The sequence below is a fragment of the Lethenteron reissneri genome, chromosome 2, assembly GCF_015708825.2.
Source record: "Lethenteron reissneri isolate LAM-NWPU_2019-01 chromosome 2, ASM1570882v1, whole genome shotgun sequence".
Lineage (NCBI taxonomy): Eukaryota > Metazoa > Chordata > Hyperoartia > Petromyzontiformes > Petromyzontidae > Lethenteron > Lethenteron reissneri.
Genome location: NC_083780.1, coordinates 1195161 through 1218678, shown reverse-complemented (window position 1 = coordinate 1218678; position 23518 = coordinate 1195161). Strand labels below are relative to the sequence as shown.

At 51.3% G+C, this 23518-nt stretch overlaps 1 protein-coding gene across 1 annotated transcript in view; it reads left to right on the top strand.

Annotated features, from left to right (window-relative positions):
* LOC133340363 (hexokinase-1-like) overlaps positions 1-23518 on the top strand; it is a 66106-nt gene that overhangs the window by 17177 nt on the left and 25411 nt on the right. Inside the window, exons 2-3 of the mRNA XM_061548510.1 lie at positions 21158-21320; positions 21924-22063. Of these exons, the coding sequence (XP_061404494.1) occupies positions 21158-21320; positions 21924-22063 (303 nt within the window). The remainder of the gene's footprint in view (positions 1-21157; positions 21321-21923; positions 22064-23518) is intronic.

The window sequence follows — 23518 nt, the reverse complement described above, 5'->3', positions numbered from 1 at the left end:
CGCACAGAGACCCACAGACTCACACAGAGACCCACAGACTCGCACAGAGACCCACAGACTAGCACAGAGACCCACAGAGACCCACAGACTCACACAGAGACCCACAGACTCGCACAGAGACCCACAGACTCGCACAGAGAACCACAGACTGGCACGGAGACCCACAGACTCACACAGAGACCCACTGACGTGCACAGAGACCCACAGACTCACACAGAGACCCACAGACTCACATAGAGACCCACAGACTCGCATAGAGACCCACAGACTCGCACAGATACCCACAGACTCGCACAGAGACCCACAGACTCGCACAGAGACCCACAGACTCGCACAGAGACCCACAGACTTGCAGAGACCCACAGACTAGCACAGAGACCCACAGAGACCCACAGACTCACACAGAGACCCACAGACTCACATAGAGACCCACAGATTCACATAGAGGCCCACAGACTCGCACAGATACCGACAGACTCACACAGAGACCCACAGACTCACACAGAGACCCACAGACTCGCACAGAGACCCACAGACTAGCACAGAGACCCACAGAGACCCACAGACTCACACAGAGACCCACAGACTCGCACAGAGACCCACAGACTCGCACAGAGAACCACAGACTGGCACGGAGACCCACAGACTCGCACAGAGACCCACAGACTCGCACAGAGACCCACAGATTCGCACAGAGACCCACAGACTCACACAGAGAACCACAGACTCACACAGATACCCACAGACTCACACAGAGACCCACAGACTCACATAGAGACCCACAGACTCACATAGAGACCCACTGACGTGCACAGAGACCCACTGACGTGCACAGAGACCCACAGACTCACACAGAGACCCACAGACTCACACAGAGACCCACAGACTCACACAGAGACCCACAGACTCACACAGAGACCCACAGACTCACAGAGACCCACAGACTCACATAGAGACCCACAGACTCGCATAGAGACCCACAGACTCGCACAGATACCCACAGACTCGCACAGAGACCCACAGACTCGCACAGAGACCCACAGACTTGCACAGAGACCCACAGACTCGCAGAGACCCACAGACTAGCACAGAGACCCAGAGAGACCCACAGACTCACACAGAGACCCACAGACTCGCACAGAGACCCACAGACTCGCAGAGACCCACAGACTAGCACAGAGACCCACAGAGACCCACAGACTCACATAGAGACCCACTGACGTGCAGAGAGACCCACAGACTCACACAGAGACCCACAGACTCACACAGCGACCCACAGACTCACACAGAGACCCACAGACTCACACAGAGACCCACAGACTCACAGAGACCCACAGACTCACATAGAGACCCACAGACTCGCATAGAGACCCACAGACTCGCACAGATACCCACAGACTCGCACAGAGACCCACAGACTTGCACAGAGACCCACAGACTCGCAGAGACCCACAGACTAGCACAGAAACCCACAGAGACCCACAGACTCACACAGAGACCCACAGACTCGCACAGACACCCACAGACTCGCACAGAGAACCACAGACGGTCACAGAGACCTATTTACTAATTTAATGAGCCAAGAATGTGTCCCGCGCGTGACGTCACGCCACATGAGGTCCACCCCCCTCATTAATATTCATGAGCGGGTGGATTTTTACACTAACGCAGAGGAAGGTCGAGCTAAAATTAAATAATTAATTACGCAAAGTCTCTTCAAATATGACGACGTTTCTTCACATAAAGTGACGGTGAAAAATAAATGCGCAGCACACTGTTATATCCGTACGTGACGTCACTGCAAAAGAGCCCTCCACATGCCGCACCCTCCCCTCATTAATAATCATGAGCGGGTGACGTCACTCCACATACCGCACCCCTCCCCAATAACCATTAACGGGTGACGTCACTCCACATTGGGCAACCCCCCCCCCCCCCGCCATTAATAATCACGAGCTGAACAATTTTTTTCTTGAATATTGCAGATTTACTGCAATATACACTCGTCCTTGGGCAAAAAAGCCCGTAAAATAATAAACAGTTTATTGCCGCACATTACACATTGGATGCAATGTTCAGGAGACAATTCCGAGGCGCAGAGCTCAAAGTCATTCGTGAGCCCAGAGCTCAAAGTCATTCGTGAGCCAGCCGGGACCGGCATGCGCCTCGAGGGGTGATGCTTCGAGAGTGGTGGTGGTGGTGGTTGGATGCTGCGTGTGTGCAGTTGAAGGCGGCTACACACGGAATCGCACTCGTCAAACACAGAACTGGAGACCCTTGGAGATCGCGGGTTTCGACCTATCGCGGACAACCTCTTTGTACACCAATTTAACCATCGCGGGGGACAGTTTTGGCCTTTCGCGGGTATCTTGTGCCCGCGGAATATGGTGCCATTGCCTGAAACGGTGCTACGGGCGGGCAAGGGATGACATTGAGTCCGTGGCATGTCAACCTTTGCCATGCAAGCATCTCCCTAACAAAGGTCCCCCATACAGCCTGAACAGACTGTTGGGGCAAGTGCTGTTAGCGAGCACCTATGAAGGCCGGCACGGCACACGAGGGGATTGGGTGGCTAGTACCACGCCCGGCCGCCTTTGTCTCCCCAGTAGCGATGTTAATATATCACACCAGGTACTCATTTGAGGCTGAGTCGACCTGAGGCGGGGGGGGGGGGGGCTATGACCGATTCAGATAATCGTCGCTGTTGTTGGGCGTGAGCGGAAATCGAACTCGGTTAGTAGCCCAGCGTGCTAACCATAGCACCACGACTCTGCACTCGTTTTCGATGGTAAACAATACGGTACTTCATAATAATTCATAATAAAGGTTATTGGCTTACAGTACTTATTTAAACTATGATGTCTATTTTTGGTTGCCATGTAATTTGCACCATTATTTAGGTAATACGGCTTTAGTATTGAATGTCGTGGTTTTCTCTTTCGCAACAATTTCCAAGAACATAGCACCCGACGATATTGAAGCGTCTCCTGTATACCCACATAGAGATCCGTAGACTCACACAAAGACCCGTAGATTCACGTGTAAACAAAGTGGCTCGCATAGAGACCCATCAAGTTTGAGAAGCATAGACTCACACACGAACTCACAGACTCACACACGAACTCACAGACTCAGACACGAACTCACAAACTCACACACGAACTCACAGACTCACACAACGACTCACAGACTCACACACGAACTCACAGACTCACACAAGGACTCACAGACTCACACACGAACTCAAAGACTCACACACGAACTCACAGACTCACACGCGAACTCACAGACTCACACACGAACTCACAGACTCGCACACGAACTCATAGACACACACGAACTCACAGACTCACAGACTCACACACGAACTCACAGACTCACACACGAACTCACAGACTCACACAAGGACTCACAGACTCACACACGAATTCACAGACTCACACACGAACTCACCAACTCACACACGAACTCACCAACTCACACACGAACTCACCAACTCACACACGAACTCACCAACTCACACACGAACTCACCAACTCACACACGAACTCACCAACTCACACACGAACTCACAGACTCACACACGAACTCACAGACTCACACACGAACTCACAGACTCACACACGAACTCACAGACTCACACACGAACTCACAAACTCACACAACGACTCACAGACTCACACACGAACTCACAGACTCACACACGAACTCACAGACTTACACACGAACTCACAGACTCACACAAGGACTCACAGACTCACACACGAACTCACAGACTCGCACACGAACTCATAGACTCACACAACGACTCACAGACTCACACGCGAACTCACAGACTCACACACGAACTCACAGACTCGCACACGAACTCATAGACACACACGAACTCACAGACTCACAGACTCACACACGAACTCACAGACTCACACACGAACTCACAGACTCACACAAGGACTCACAGACTCACACACGAATTCACAGACTCACACACGAACTCACCAACTCACACACGAACTCACCAACTCACACACGAACTCACCAACTCACACACGAACTCACCAACTCACACACGAACTCACCAACTCACACACGAACTCACCAACTCACACACGAACTCACAGACTCACACACGAACTCACAGACTCACACACGAACTCACAAACTCACACAACGACTCACAGACTCACACACGAACTCACAGACTCACACACGAACTCACAGACTCACACACGAACTCACAGACTCACACAAGGACTCACAGACTCACACACGAACTCACAAACTCAGACACGAACTCACAAACTCACACACGAACTCACAGACTCACACAACGACTCACAGACTCACACACGAACTCACAGACTCACACAAGGACTCACAGACTCACACACGAACTCACAGACTCACACACGAACTCATAGACACACACGAACTCACAGACTCACACGCGAACTCACAGACTCACACACGAACTCACAGACTCACACACGAACTCATAGACACACACGAACTCACAGACTCACAGACTCACACACGAACTCACAGACTCACACACGAACTCACAGACTCACACAAGGACTCACAGACTCACACACGAATTCACAGACTCACACACGAACTCACCAACTCACACACGAACTCACAAACTCACACAACGACTCACAGACTCACACACGAACTCACAGACTCACACACGAACTCACAGACTCACACACGAACTCACAGACTCACACAAGGACTCACAGACTCACACACGAACTCACAAACTCAGACACGAACTCACAAACTCACACACGAACTCAGACTCACACAACGACTCACAGACTCACACACGAACTCACAGACTCACACAAGGACTCACAGACTCACACACGAACTCACAGACTCACACACGAACTCATAGACACACACGAACTCACAGACTCACACGCGAACTCACAGACTCACACACGAACTCACAGACTCACACACGAACTCATAGACACACACGAACTCACAGACTCACAGACTCACACACGAACTCACAGACTCACACACGAACTCACAGACTCACACAAGGACTCACAGACTCACACACGAATTCACAGACTCACACACGAACTCACCAACTCACACACGAACTCACCAACTCACACACGAACTCAGGCTCACACACGAACTCACCAACTCACACACGAACTCACAGACTCACACACGAACTCACAGACTCACACACGAACTCACAGACTCACACACGAACTCACAGACTCACACGCGAACTCACAGACTCACACACGAACTCACAGACTCACACACGAACTCATAGACACACACGAACTCACAGACTCACACACGAACTCACAGACTCACACATGAACTCACATACTCATACACGAACTCACAAACTCACACACGAACTCATAGACACACACGAACTCACAGACTCACACACGAACTCACAGACTCACACACGAACTCACAAACTCACACAACGACTCACAGACTCACACACGAACTCACAGACTCACACAACGACTCAGAGACTCACACACGAACTTACAAACTCACACACGATGTTACAAACTCACACACGAACTCACAGACTCACAAACTCACACACGAACTCACAAACTCACACACGAACTCACAAACTCACACACGAACTCACACACGAACTCAGACTCACACACGAACTCACAAACTCACACACGAACTCACAAACTCACACACGAACTCACAGACTCACACACAAACTCACACACGAACTCAGACTCACACACGAACTCACAAACTCACACACGAACTCACAAACTCACACACGAACTCACAGACTCACACACGAACTCACAGACTCACACACGAACTCACAGACTCACACACGAACTCATAGACACACACGAACTCACAGACTCACAGACTCACACACGAACTCACAGACTCACACACGAACTCACAGACTCACACAAGGACTCACAGACTCACACACGAATTCACAGACTCACACACGAACTCACCAACTCACACACGAACTCACAAACTCACACAACGACTCACAGACTCACACACGAACTCACAGACTCACACACGAACTCACAGACTCACACACGAACTCACAGACTCACACAAGGACTCACAGACTCACACACGAACTCACAAACTCAGACACGAACTCACAAACTCACACACGAACTCAGACTCACACAACGACTCACAGACTCACACACGAACTCACAGACTCACACAAGGACTCACAGACTCACACACGAACTCACAGACTCACACACGAACTCATAGACACACACGAACTCACAGACTCACACGCGAACTCACAGACTCACACACGAACTCACAGACTCACACACGAACTCATAGACACACACGAACTCACAGACTCACAGACTCACACACGAACTCACAGACTCACACACGAACTCACAGACTCACACAAGGACTCACAGACTCACACACGAATTCACAGACTCACACACGAACTCACCAACTCACACACGAACTCACCAACTCACACACGAACTCAGGCTCACACACGAACTCACCAACTCACACACGAACTCACAGACTCACACACGAACTCACAGACTCACACACGAACTCACAGACTCACACACGAACTCACAGACTCACACGCGAACTCACAGACTCACACACGAACTCACAGACTCACACACGAACTCATAGACACACACGAACTCACAGACTCACACACGAACTCACAGACTCACACACGAACTCACATACTCATACACGAACTCACAAACTCACACACGAACTCATAGACACACACGAACTCACAGACTCACACACGAACTCACAGACTCACACACGAACTCACAAACTCACACAACGACTCACAGACTCACACACGAACTCACAGACTCACACAACGACTCAGAGACTCACACACGAACTTACAAACTCACACACGAACTTACAAACTCACACACGAACTCACAGACTCACAAACTCACACACGAACTCACAAACTCACACACGAACTCACAAACTCACACACGAACTCACACACGAACTCAGACTCACACACGAACTCACAAACTCACACACGAACTCACAGACTCACACACGAACTCACAAACTCACACACGAACTCACAGACTCACACACAAACTCACACACGAACTCAGACTCACACACGAACTCACAAACTCACACACGAACTCACAAACTCACACACGAACTCACAGACTCACACACGAACTCACAGACTCACACACGAACTCAGAGACTCACACACGAACTCACAGACTCACACACGAACTCACAAACTCACACACGAACTCACAGACTCACACACAAACTCAGACTCACACACGAACTCACAGACTCACACAGTGACTCACAGACTCACACACGAACTCACCAACTCACACACGAACTCACCAACTCGCACACGAACTCACCAACTCACACACGAACTCAGACTCACACACGAACTCACCAACTCACACACGAACTCACAGACTCACACACGAACTCACAGACTCACACACGAACTCACAGACTCACACAAGGACTCACACACGAATTCACAGACTCACACACGAACTCATACACGAACTCACAAACTCACACACGAACTCACCAACTCACACACGAACTCACAGACTCACACACGAACTCACAGACTCACACACGAACTCACAGACTCACACACGAACTCACAAACTCACACAACGACTCACAGACTCACACACTAACTCACAAACTCACACACGAACTCACCAACTTACACACGAACTCACAGACTCACACGCGAACTCACAGACTCACACACGAACTCACAGACTCACACACGAACTCATAGACACACACGAACTCACAGACTCACACACGAACTCACAAACTCACACACGAACTCACAAACTCACAAACTCACACACGAACTCATAGACACACACGAACTCACAGACTCACACACGAACTCACAGACTCACACACGAACGCACAAACTCACACAACGACTCACAGACTCACACACGAACTCACAGACTCACACAACGACTCAGAGACTCACACACGAACTTACAAACTCACACACGAACTTACAAACTCACACACGAACTCACAGACTCACAGACTCACACACGAACTCACAAACTCACACACGAACTCACAAACTCACACACGAACTCACAAACTCACACACGAACTCACAGACTCACACACGAACTCACAAACTCACAGACGAACTCACAGACTCACACACAAACTCACAAACTCACACACGAACTCACACACGAACTCACAGACTCACACACGAACTCACAAACTCACACACGAACTCAGACTCACACACGAACTCACAGACTCACACACGAACTCACAGACTCACACACGAACTCACAAACTCACACACGAGCTCACAGACTCACACAAGGACTTACAAACTCACACACGAACTCACAGACTCACACACGAACTCACAAACTCACACACGAACTCACAGACTCACACACGAACTCACAGACTCGCACACGAACTCAGACTCACACACGAACTCACAAACTCACACACGAACTCACAAACTCGCACACGAACTCACAGACTCGCACACGAACTCACAGACTCGCACACGAACTCACAAACTCACACACGAACTCATAAACTCGCACACGAACTCACAAACTCACACACGAACTCACAAACTCGCACACGAATTCACAGACTCGCACACGAACTCACAGACTCACACACGAACTCAAAAACTCACACACGAACTCACAAACTCACAAACTCACACACGAACTCACAGACTCACACACGAACTCACAAACTCACACACGAACTCACAGACTCACACACGAACTCACAAACTCACACACGAACTCACAGACTCACACACAAACTCGCACACGAACTCAGACTCACACACGAACTCACAAACTCACACACGAACTCACAAACTCACACACGAACTCAGACTCACACACGAACTCACAAACTCACACACGAACTCACAGACTCACACACGAACTCACAGACTCACACACGAACTCACAGACTCACACACGAACTCACAGACTCACACACGAACTCAGAGACTCACACACGAACTCACAGACTCACACACGAACTCACAAACTCACACACGAACTCAAAGACTCACACAATGACTCACAGACTCACACACGAACTCACCAACTCACACACGAACTCACCAACTCGCACACGAACTCACCAACTCACACACGAACTCAGACTCACACACGAACTCACCAACTCACACACGAACTCACAGACTCACACACGAACTCACAGACTCACACACGAACTCACAGACTCACACAAGGACTCACACACGAATTCACAGACTCACACACGAACTCACACACGAACTCACAAACTCACACACGAACTCACCAACTCACACACGAACTCACAGACTCACACACGAACTCACAGACTCACACACGAACTCACAAACTCACACAACGACTCACAGACTCACACACTAACTCACAAACTCACACACGAATTCACAGACTTACACACGAACTCACAGACTCACACGCGAACTCACAGACTCACACACGAACTCACAGACTCACACACGAACTCACAAACTCACACACGAACTCACAAACTCACAAACTCACACACGAACTCATAGACACACACGAACTCACAGACTCACACACGAACTCACAGACTCACACACGAACTCACAAACTCACACAACGACTCACAGACTCACACACGAACTCACAGACTCACACAACGACTCAGAGACTCACACACGAACTTACAAACTCACACACGAACTTACAAACTCACACACGAACTCACAGACTCACAAACTCACACACGAACTCACAAACTCACACACGAACTCACAAACTCACACACGAACTCACAGACTCACACACGAACTCACAAACTCACAGACGAACTCACAGACTCACACACAAACTCACAAACTCACACACGAACTCACAAACTCACACACGAACTCACACACGAACTCACAGACTCACACACGAACTCACAAACTCACACACGAATTCACAGACTCACACACGAACTCACAGACTCACACACGAACTCACAAACTCACACACGAACTCACAGACTCACACACGAACTCATAGACACACACGAACTCACAGACTCACACACGAACTCACAGACTCACACACGAACTCACAAACTCACACACGAACTCACAAACTCACAAACTCACACACGAACTCATAGACACACACGAACTCACAGACTCACACACGAACTCACAGACTCACACACGAACTCACAAACTCACACAACGACTCACAGACTCACACACGAACTCACAGACTCACACAACGACTCAGAGACTCACACACGAACTTACAAACTCACACACGAACTTACAAACTCACACACGAACTCACAGACTCACAAACTCACACACGAACTCACAAACTCACACACGAACTCACAAACTCACACACGAACTCACAGACTCACACACGAACTCACAAACTCACAGACGAACTCACAGACTCACACACAAACTCACAAACTCACACACGAACTCAGACTCACACACGAACTCACAAACTCACACACGAACTCACACACGAACTCACACACGAACTCACAGACTCACACACGAACTCAAAAACTCACACACGAACTCACAAACTCACAAACTCACACACGAACTCACAGACTCACACACGAACTCACAAACTCACACACGAACTCACAGACTCACACACAAACTCGCACACGAACTCAGACTCACACACGAACTCACAAACTCACACACGAACTCACAGACTCACACACGAACTCACAAACTCACACACGAACTCACAGACTCACACACGAACTCACAAACTCACACACGAACTCACAGACTCACACATAAACTCGCACACGAACTCAGACTCACACACGAACTCACAAACTCACACACGAACTCACAAACTCACACACGAACTCAGACTCACACACGAACTCACAAACTCACACACGAACTCACAGACTCACACACGAACTCACAGACTCACACACGAACTCACAGACTCACACACGAACTCAGAGACTCACACACGAACTCACAGACTCACACACGAACTCACAAACTCACACACGAACTCACAGACTCACACACAAACTCACAGACTCACACACGAACTCACAGACTCACACAATGACTCACAGACTCACACACGAACTCACCAACTCACACACGAACTCACCAACTCGCACACGAACTCACCAACTCACACACGAACTCAGACTCACACACGAACTCACCAACTCACACACGAACTCACAGACTCACACACGAACTCACAGACTCACACACGAACTCACAGACTCACACAAGGACTCACACACGAATTCACAGACTCACACACGAACTCACACACGAACTCACAAACTCACACACGAACTCACCAACTCACACACGAACTCACAGACTCACACACGAACTCACAGACTCACACACGAACTCACAAACTCACACAACGACTCACAGACTCACACACTAACTCACAAACTCACACACGAATTCACAGACTTACACACGAACTCACAGACTCACACGCGAACTCACAGACTCACACACGAACTCACAGACTCACACACGAACTCATAGACACACACGAACTCACAGACTCACACACGAACTCACAGACTCACACACGAACTCACAAACTCACACACGAACTCACAAACTCACACACGAACTCATAGACACACACGAACTCACAGACTCACACACGAACTCACAGACTCACACACGAACTCACAAACTCACACAACGACTCACAGACTCACACACGAACTCACAGACTCACACAACGACTCAGAGACTCACACACGAACTTACAAACTCACACACGAACTTACAAACTCACACACGAACTCACAGACTCACAAACTCACACACGAACTCACAAACTCACACACGAACTCACAAACTCACACACGAACTCACAGACTCACACACGAACTCACAAACTCACACACGAACTCACAGACTCACACACAAACTCACAAACTCACACACGAACTCACAAACTCACACACGAACTCACAGACTCACACACGAACTCACAAACTCACACACGAATTCACAGACTCACACACGAACTCACAGACTCACACACGAACTCACAAACTCACACACGAACTCACAGACTCACACACGAACTCATAGACACACACGAACTCACAGACTCACACACGAACTCACAGACTCACACACGAACTCACAAACTCACACAACGACTCACAGACTCACACACGAACTCACAGACTCACACAACGACTCAGAGACTCACACACGAACTTACAAACTCACACACGAACTTACAAACTCACACACGAACTCACAAACTCACAAACTCACACACGAACTCACAGACTCACACACGAACTCACAAACTCACACACGAACTCACAGACTCACACACGAACTCACAAACTCACACACGAACTCACAGACTCACACACAAACTCGCACACGAACTCAGACTCACACACGAACTCACAAACTCACACACGAACTCACAAACTCACACACGAACTCAGACTCACACACGAACTCACAAACTCACACACGAACTCACAGACTCACACACGAACTCACAGACTCACACACGAACTCACAGACTCACACACGAACTCACAGACTCACACACGAACTCAGAGACTCACACACGAACTCACAGACTCACACACGAACTCACAAACTCACACACGAACTCAAAGACTCACACAATGACTCACAGACTCACACACGAACTCACCAACTCACACACGAACTCACCAACTCGCACACGAACTCACCAACTCACACACGAACTCAGACTCACACACGAACTCACCAACTCACACACGAACTCACAGACTCACACACGAACTCACAGACTCACACACGAACTCACAGACTCACACAAGGACTCACACACGAATTCACAGACTCACACACGAACTCACACACGAACTCACAAACTCACACACGAACTCACCAACTCACACACGAACTCACAGACTCACACACGAACTCACAGACTCACACACGAACTCACAAACTCACACAACGACTCACAGACTCACACACTAACTCACAAACTCACACACGAATTCACAGACTTACACACGAACTCACAGACTCACACGCGAACTCACAGACTCACACACGAACTCACAGACTCACACACGAACTCACAAACTCACACACGAACTCACAAACTCACAAACTCACACACGAACTCATAGACACACACGAACTCACAGACTCACACACGAACTCACAGACTCACACACGAACTCACAAACTCACACAACGACTCACAGACTCACACACGAACTCACAGACTCACACAACGACTCAGAGACTCACACACGAACTTACAAACTCACACACGAACTTACAAACTCACACACGAACTCACAGACTCACAAACTCACACACGAACTCACAAACTCACACACGAACTCACAAACTCACACACGAACTCACAGACTCACACACGAACTCACAAACTCACAGACGAACTCACAGACTCACACACAAACTCACAAACTCACACACGAACTCACAAACTCACACACGAACTCACACACGAACTCACAGACTCACACACGAACTCACAAACTCACACACGAATTCACAGACTCACACACGAACTCACAGACTCACACACGAACTCACAAACTCACACACGAACTCACAGACTCACACACGAACTCATAGACACACACGAACTCACAGACTCACACACGAACTCACAGACTCACACACGAACTCACAAACTCACACACGAACTCACAAACTCACAAACTCACACACGAACTCATAGACACACACGAACTCACAGACTCACACACGAACTCACAGACTCACACACGAACTCACAAACTCACACAACGACTCACAGACTCACACACGAACTCACAGACTCACACAACGACTCAGAGACTCACACACGAACTTACAAACTCACACACGAACTTACAAACTCACACACGAACTCACAGACTCACAAACTCACACACGAACTCACAAACTCACACACGAACTCACAAACTCACACACGAACTCACAGACTCACACACGAACTCACAAACTCACAGACGAACTCACAGACTCACACACAAACTCACAAACTCACACACGAACTCAGACTCACACACGAACTCACAAACTCACACACGAACTCACACACGAACTCACACACGAACTCACAGACTCACACACGAACTCAAAAACTCACACACGAACTCACAAACTCACAAACTCACACACGAACTCACAGACTCACACACGAACTCACAAACTCACACACGAACTCACAGACTCACACACAAACTCGCACACGAACTCAGACTCACACACGAACTCACAAACTCACACACGAACTCACAGACTCACACACGAACTCACAAACTCACACACGAACTCACAGACTCACACACGAACTCACAAACTCACACACGAACTCACAGACTCACACATAAACTCGCACACGAACTCAGACTCACACACGAACTCACAAACTCACACACGAACTCACAAACTCACACACGAACTCAGACTCACACACGAACTCACAAACTCACACACGAACTCACAGACTCACACACGAACTCACAGACTCACACACGAACTCACAGACTCACACACGAACTCAGAGACTCACACACGAACTCACAGACTCACACACGAACTCACAAACTCACACACGAACTCACAGACTCACACACAAACTCACAGACTCACACACGAACTCACAGACTCACACAATGACTCACAGACTCACACACGAACTCACCAACTCACACACGAACTCACCAACTCGCACACGAACTCACCAACTCACACACGAACTCAGACTCACACACGAACTCACCAACTCACACACGAACTCACAGACTCACACACGAACTCACAGACTCACACACGAACTCACAGACTCACACAAGGACTCACACACGAATTCACAGACTCACACACGAACTCACACACGAACTCACAAACTCACACACGAACTCACCAACTCACACACGAACTCACAGACTCACACACGAACTCACAGACTCACACACGAACTCACAAACTCACACAACGACTCACAGACTCACACACTAACTCACAAACTCACACACGAATTCACAGACTTACACACGAACTCACAGACTCACACGCGAACTCACAGACTCACACACGAACTCACAGACTCACACACGAACTCATAGACACACACGAACTCACAGACTCACACACGAACTCACAGACTCACACACGAACTCACAAACTCACACACGAACTCACAAACTCACACACGAACTCATAGACACACACGAACTCACAGACTCACACACGAACTCACAGACTCACACACGAACTCACAAACTCACACAACGACTCACAGACTCACACACGAACTCACAGACTCACACAACGACTCAGAGACTCACACACGAACTTACAAACTCACACACGAACTTACAAACTCACACACGAACTCACAGACTCACAAACTCACACACGAACTCACAAACTCACACACGAACTCACAAACTCACACACGAACTCACAGACTCACACACGAACTCACAAACTCACAGACGAACTCACAGACTCACACACAAACTCACAAACTCACACACGAACTCACAAACTCACACACGAACTCACAGACTCACACACGAACTCACAAACTCACACACGAATTCACAGACTCACACACGAACTCACAGACTCACACACGAACTCACAAACTCACACACGAACTCACAGACTCACACACGAACTCATAGACACACACGAACTCACAGACTCACACACGAACTCACAGACTCACACACGAACTCACAAACTCACACACGAACTCACAAACTCACAAACTCAAACACGAACTCATAGACACACACGAACTCACAGACTCACACACGAACTCACAGACTCACACACGAACTCACAAACTCACACAACGACTCACAGACTCACACACGAACTCACAGACTCACACAACGACTCAGAGACTCACACACGAACTTACAAACTCACACACGAACTTACAAACTCACACACGAACTCACAGACTCACAAACTCACACACGAACTCACAAACTCACACACGAACTCACAAACTCACACACGAACTCACAGACTCACACACGAACTCACAAACTCACAGACGAACTCACAGACTCACACACAAACTCACAAACTCACACACGAACTCAGACTCACACACGAACTCACAAACTCACACACGAACTCACACACGAACTCACACACGAACTCACAGACTCACACACGAACTCACAAACTCACACACGAACTCAGACTCACACACGAACTCACAGACTCACACACGAACTCACAAACTCACACACGAACTCACAGACTCACACAAGGACTTACAAACTCACACACGAACTCACAGACTCACACACGAACTCACAAACTCACACACGAACTCACAGACTCACACACGAACTCACAGACTCGCACACGAACTCAGACTGACACACGAACTCACAAACTCACACACGAACTCACAAACTCGCACACGAACTCACAGACTCGCACACGAACTCACAGACTCGCACACGAACTCACAAACTCACACACGAACTCATAAACTCGCACACGAACTCACAAACTCACACACGAACTCACAAACTCGCACACGAATTCACAGACTCGCACACGAACTCACAGACTCACACACGAACTCAAAAACTCACACACGAACTCACAAACTCACAAACTCACACACGAACTCACAGACTCACACACGAACTCACAAACTCACACACGAACTCACAAACTCACACACGAACTCACAAACTCACACACGAACTCACAGACTCGCACACGAACTCACAGACTCGCACACGAACTCACAAACTCACACACGAACTCGCAGACTCACACACGGACTCACAAACTCACACACAGAGACCCAAAGGCTCACTCGTAGGCTGCGTGGTCAACACCAAACCCAGTCGCCTTTGTCTCTCTTGTAGCCATGTTTACATCGCACCAGGTACTCATTTGAGGCTGAGTCGACCTAGGGGAGGCCAAGGACCGGTTCAGATAATCGTTGTGAGCGGGAATCAAATTCGGGTCAATTCCCGGGTTCGTATTGCAGCGCGCTAACCGGTACACTACCGCTCCTCACACTATTGCACGCACCCACGCGCACACACGCGCGCACACGCAGACACACACGCATACACACGCGCGTACACACACACGCGCACACACACACGCGCACATTCACACACACACACGCACACACACGCGCAGACACACACAGGCTTAAGGACACACGAGAAGACTCGTTGTGTAATCTCACTGTGCACAGATCGAGTCACCAGGTGCAGTTGCCATCATATAAAATGTGTGGAGTAATTACAGCACGTCGGAGGAGTGTCATCATCACAGCAGCATCAGCAGAATCATCAGAAACAGCAGAATCATAAAAAAAAACCCACGCCAATCGCGAAGAGCAATTCACTCGCCAAGCGAATGCTGCTGATTAGTATATCGCAGGTAGCGTCACTAGCAGCAGCAGCAACAGCAGCAGTAGCACGGGCTGGGCAACTCTGAGCCCATACACGGCAAGGAGAGTTCAGCATCGTCAGCAGCATCAGCATCATCAGTGGAAGCATCAATCCGCATCACCAGCACTCGCACGCAAGCAGCGCAGGCTGTTTGTCCTCTGTGTGACATTGCCACTACCTGCCTACGCGTGGGTGGGTGCGTGCGTGTGTGTGGGGAGCGGTGGCACAGTGGTTAGCGCACTGCGCTATGAACCTGGCTACCCGAATTCGGTGACGAATTTCTGAACCAATCCTGGGGGGCCTCCCCTAGGTCGACTCGGCCTTAAATGAGCATGTCCTGGTGCGGTGTGTAAAAGATCTGCAGAGGGGAGACAAAGGCGGCCGGGCGTGATCCTGGCCGGCCACCCACCCCCTCGTGTGCTGTGCCGGCCTTCATAGGTGCTGCTCGCTTACAGCACTTGGCCTGACAACCTGTGCAGGCTGGACGGGGAACTTTTGTGTGCGTGGGTCCTCTGCCTGACATTGCCTGCGCTGTGCGCGCATTGATCTCACCCCGGCGTCTGCTGTGACTCGGTTGTGATCATGTGACCTAACCGCAGTGGAATGTTCCAACCGCCTTGGCGAGGGAAGGGGTGTGGGAGGAGGTGTTGGTGGAGGAGAGGGAGGAGGAAGAGGTGAAAAGAAGGGGAATGAGGTGGGGAGGAGGAGGAGAGGGAGGAGGTGGAATAGGAAGAGGGGGAGAAGGGGGAGGCGGGGTAGAGAGTGGAGAAGGCGGAGGAGGATGATGAGGCTGATTGACAGGAGATGAAGGCTTGGCTTCTCGTGAGAACGTCATTCATGGATCTGGGAGGGATCTCAAGGAGGGTGCTGCTCCATCTGGACAATCCTCTTGTTGTGAATCTTCGTCGGAAAAAATCAAAGACAAATGACATTGTTGTGATTGACTAACATCAATCCATAGACTCACGCAGAGGCCCACCGACTCGCACAGACACCCATAGACTCACACAGAGACCCACAGACTCACACAGAGACCCACAGACTCGCACAGAGACCCACCGACTCGCACAGAGGCCCACCGACTCGCACAGAGGCCCACCGACTCGCACATACACCCATAGACTCACACAGAGACCCACAGACTCACACAGAGACCCACAGACTCACACAGAGACCCACCGACTCGCACAGAGGCCCACCGACTCGCACAGAGGCCCACCGACTCGCACAGAGACCCACCGACTCGCACAGAGACCCACCGACTCGCACAGAGGCCGGTGCACATGTACAATGCACGTGTGCTCTGTGTGGATGAGAGTGTTTACCCTGGTTTCCAACCACAAGGCTCCCAATAAGGGTCCCCCAATTAAGGCGCATGACCTATAAAGTGAGTTGATGAGGAGGAAAGAGACACGGTCCCTGTGGGAGGGAGGGAGGGATTGGAGGGATGGAGGGAGTGGAGGGAGGGTCTATTTCTGTGTCGATTTCTGCGGTCAAGTCACAGTGAGGGGACCACACACCCTGAATGTCAAGGGCAACCGAGACACAGGAATTACACGGCTTGGGGATAGAACTCACACGGGGAGAGGGGGGAATAGGGTGAGGGGATAGGATTAGGGGATAGGGTGAGAGATGTATGTCCATGTTGAACTTCTTTCGCGCCGTATGTAGTGAACTGCTAATCGGAGGTGTGGGGGAAGATCGGGGATAGGGTTATGGCATAGTATTGATATGGAGGACTTTATTAGAGTTGAATTTATGGGATCGGGATTATGGCTGACATTTATGATAACATTAAGATATACGGTTGTAATTTGTGTTCGGACTACATTGAGTGTTAGGGCTACATTGAGTGTTTGGGTTAGGGCTACATTGAGGGATAGGTCTCGTTTTGCCATCAGCTGTCGGTGGTGTCCCCTTGAATCCCCCCCAGTGTGCGTGCCACCTCCTCTAAGCACACAGCACACGCAGCACATGCAGCACGTGGCACGCAGCACGCGAGCGAACGAGAGGGAGTCTCTATTTTGTCTCTGCACACCGTGCCGATATAAAACCCACAGCAGCTGTGCCCTCTCTCCTGGAACCGCTAATAATACCGCTCGCAGCCATCATCCACATGGACATCAGCAGCAGCATCATTAGCTGCTGGCCGAGCGATCCTTGAGCCTTTCACGCAGCGATGAATTTCGCCGACGCTCGGCTACGTAGCGGATCGCGAGCGGCACAAAGCTTGCGGTGGCTTGTCGAGTGATCTGGCTACAAAACAACAACAACATGGAAGGAACGGGTGGCTCGCTCACAGGGGCTCATCATCACCACCACCACGATAATCTAGTACATTGGGTGTGTGTGACACTAATTAGCAACGCACATGTTCTTTGGACGTGACCGTCTGTCCGTACGAGCCAGCTAGAATTTTTAAAAATATAATATAGTAAAGTGCGGTGTCAACTTGTCATGCTGCACCGCCACTTGCGCGCAGTCTTTGCTCGCGCTCGCAGAGAGAGTGGCTCAGAGGCTCAAGGAGGAACCACAGACGACCCACGCTGCGACTCGGCGCTACCAACAATTGTCTAAGCTCTGCAGTCCCTTTAATATGTGAAGGTGTTCTCGGCCAATTAACGATGAGTCTTCACACGTGTGGGAGGAAACCAGCCCGGAGAGAAACCATGAGAGAACCCTCGCGCGCGAGGAGGCAACGCTTTATCCGCATATAGGTGGGGCAGGTGGAGTCCACGTTTCAAGTACTGCCTTCTGGCAAGTCAGGGTATGGACACCTCCTTGTCGCCCACGGGAGGGCAGTTTCACACCGTCTGTGTTTGTGATCCACCAACCCTCTCTGCTGCCTCCACAGCGCCGCGAGATCGTTACAGGCGTTGCTCTACCACTACTCCGACCGTGAACTTAAAGAGTTCGGTATTTGGGGAGAGGGTGGAGATATTCATGGGGGCATGGGGGATCTCCCCTCCCCCACCCCGTTGGGCCTGCCTACTCACGGGCAGCAGCAGGGAGATAAACAGGAAGAGCGTGGGAGCAGAGATAGGTGGTGACACTTCCTCAGCATGTGCATGTGTGGGAGAGTGAGTTAGTGTGTGAGTGGGTGAGTGAGTGAGTGAGTGGGTGAGTGAGTGGGTGAGTGAGTGAGTGAGTGGGTGAGTGAGTGGGTGTGTGCATGTGTGGGTGAGTGAGTGGGTGAGTGAGTGGGTGTGTGCGTGTGTGGGAGCCGTAGAGTAGCAGTTAGCGCACTGCGCAATTAACCCAGCGGTTCGATTCCCGCTCACGGCCAACACCAGTAACGATTATCTGAACCGCTCCTGGGACTTCCCTAGGTCGACTCGGCCGCAAATGACTACCTGGTGTGTAAATATCGCTACTGGGAAGACAAAGACGGTCGGGTGTGGTGTTGGCCACCCACCTCCTCGTGTGCCGTGCCGGCCTTCATAGGTGCTCGATAAACAGCACTTGCCCCAACAGTCTGTTCAGGGCTATACGGGGGATCTTTGTCTTTGTGTGAATCAAAACATGGCTCAAGTGAAATGACCGCTCCTCCTTCCCGTGTCTCCCCGTGTCCCTTCCTCCCGTGTCCGTCTCCCGTTGTCCGTGTCCCCGTGTCCGCGTGCAGGTGGACAAGTGTCTGTATGAGATGAAGCTGAGCGACGAGCGCCTGCGCGCCATCATGGAGCAGATGAAGCTAGAGATGGAGCGCGGCCTCGACAAGGAGGCGCGCTCACGCGCACCCGTCAAGATGCTGCCCACGTTCGTGCGCTCCACCCCCGACGGATCCGGTCTGTCTCCCGTATCTCCCCGTGTCTCCCCCGTGCCCCTATGTCTTCCTCATGTCTCCTCCATGCCCCCGTATCTCCCCCGTGTCCCGGTGTCTCCCCATGTCTCCCCATTTTCCCCATGTCTCCCTGTGTGTGCTCCTGTGTGTTTCCGCATGTCCCTGTGTCTCCTTGAGGCTTCCCCGTATTTCTGCGTGTCTCCCCTGTGCCCCGTGTCTCCCCCGTGTCTCCCCCCGTGTCTCCCTGTGTCTCCCCCATGCCCCCGTGTCTCCCCCCGTGTCTCCCCCATGCTCCCGTGTCTCCCCCCGTGTCTTTCCCCGTGTCTCCCTGTGTCTCCCCTATGCCCTCGTGTCTCCTCCCTTGTCTCCTCCCTTGTCTCCCCCCGTGTCTCCCCCCGTGTCTCCCCGCGTGTCTCCCCATGTTTCTCTGCCCGTGTAACTTCCTCTGTAATTCTCGGTCTGAGCGGGCCCTGGCGTGAGCCTCACAGCTTAACGGGGCCTCCTCACTTCAATGAAACGTCTGACGGCTGTGTCTCTGTCTCCCCCCCCCATGCTCTCCGCGGCCCCCCTCCATGCTCTCCGCGCCCCCCTACACCCCGGCATGTAGAGAAGGGAGACTTCCTGGCGCTGGATCTGGGCGGCTCGAGCTTCCGCATCCTGCGCGTGCGCGTCGAGACGCAGACGATCGACATGGAGGACGAGGTGTACGAGGTCCCCGACACCGTCATCCGGGGCACCGGTCCCCAGGTAGGCAGTGGAGGGGGGTGCACAGGGGCATTGGGGTACGGGGGCATGGGGCTAGGAGCTGCAGCCAAGCTGCTGGGACACAAGGTGGTTCAGTGCACCTGTGCATTGTCTCAGGGTCCTGAGACTCGGGGAGACTGGGTCTCAGGGTCCTGAGACTCGGGGAGACTGGGTCTCAGGTGACTGAGACTCGGGGAGACTGGGTCTCAGGGTACTGAGACTCGGGGAGACTGGGTCTCAGGTGACTGAGACTCGGGGAGACTGGGTCTCTGAGTCCTGAGACTCGGGGAGACTGGGTCTCAGGTGACTGAGACTCGGGGAGACTGGGTCTCAGGTGACTGAGACTCGGGGAGACTGGGTCTCAGGTGACTGAGACTCGGGGAGACTGGGTCTCTGGGTCCTGAGACTCGGGGAGACTGGGTCTCAGGTGACTGAGACTCGGGGAGACTGGGTCTCAGGGTACTGAGACTCGGGGAGACTGGGTCTCAGGTGACTGAGACTCGGGGAGACTGGGTCTCAGGTGACTGAGACTCGGGGAGACTGGGTCTCTGGGTCCTGAGACTCGGGGAGACTGGGTCTCAGGTGACTGAGACTCGGGGAGACTGGGTCTCAGGGTCCTGAGACTCGGGGAGACTGGGTCTCAGGGTCCTGAGACTCGGGGAGACTGGGTCTCAGGGTCCTGAGACTCGGGGAGACTGGGTCTCAGGGTCCTGAGACTCGGGGAGACTGGGTCTCAGGGTACTGAGACTCGGGGAGACTGGGTCTCAGGTGACTGAGACTCGGGGAGACTGGGTCTCAGGTGACTGAGACTCGGGGAGACTGGGTCTCAGGTGACTGAGACTCGGGGAGACTGGGTCTCAGGGTCCTGAGACTCGGGGAGACTGGGTCTCAGGTGACTGAGACTCGGGGAGACTGGGTCTCAGGGTACTGAGACTCGGGGAGACTGGGTCTCAGGTGACTGAGACTCGGGGAGACTGGGTCTCTGAGTCCTGAGACTCGGGGAGACTGGGTCTCAGGTGACTGAGACTCGGGGAGACTGGGTCTCAGGTGACTGAGACTCGGGGAGACTGGGTCTCAGGGTCCTGAGACTCGGGGAGACTGGGTCTCTGGGTCCTGAGACTCGGGGAGACTGGGTCTCAGGGTCCTGAGACTCGGGGAGACTGGGTCTCAGGGTCCTGAGACTCGGGGAGACTGGGTGTCAGGTGACTGAGACTCGGGGAGACTGGGTCTCAGGTGACTGAGACTCGGGGAGACTGGGTCTCAGGTGACTGAGACTCGGGGAGACTGGGTCTCAGGGTACTGAGACTCGGGGAGACTGGGTCTCAGGTGACTGAGACTCGGGGAGACTGGGTCTCAGGGTCCTGAGACTCGGGGAGACTGGGTCTCAGGTGACTGAGACTCGGGGAGACTGGGTCTCAGGTGACTGAGACTCGGGGAGACTGGGTCTCAGGTGACTGA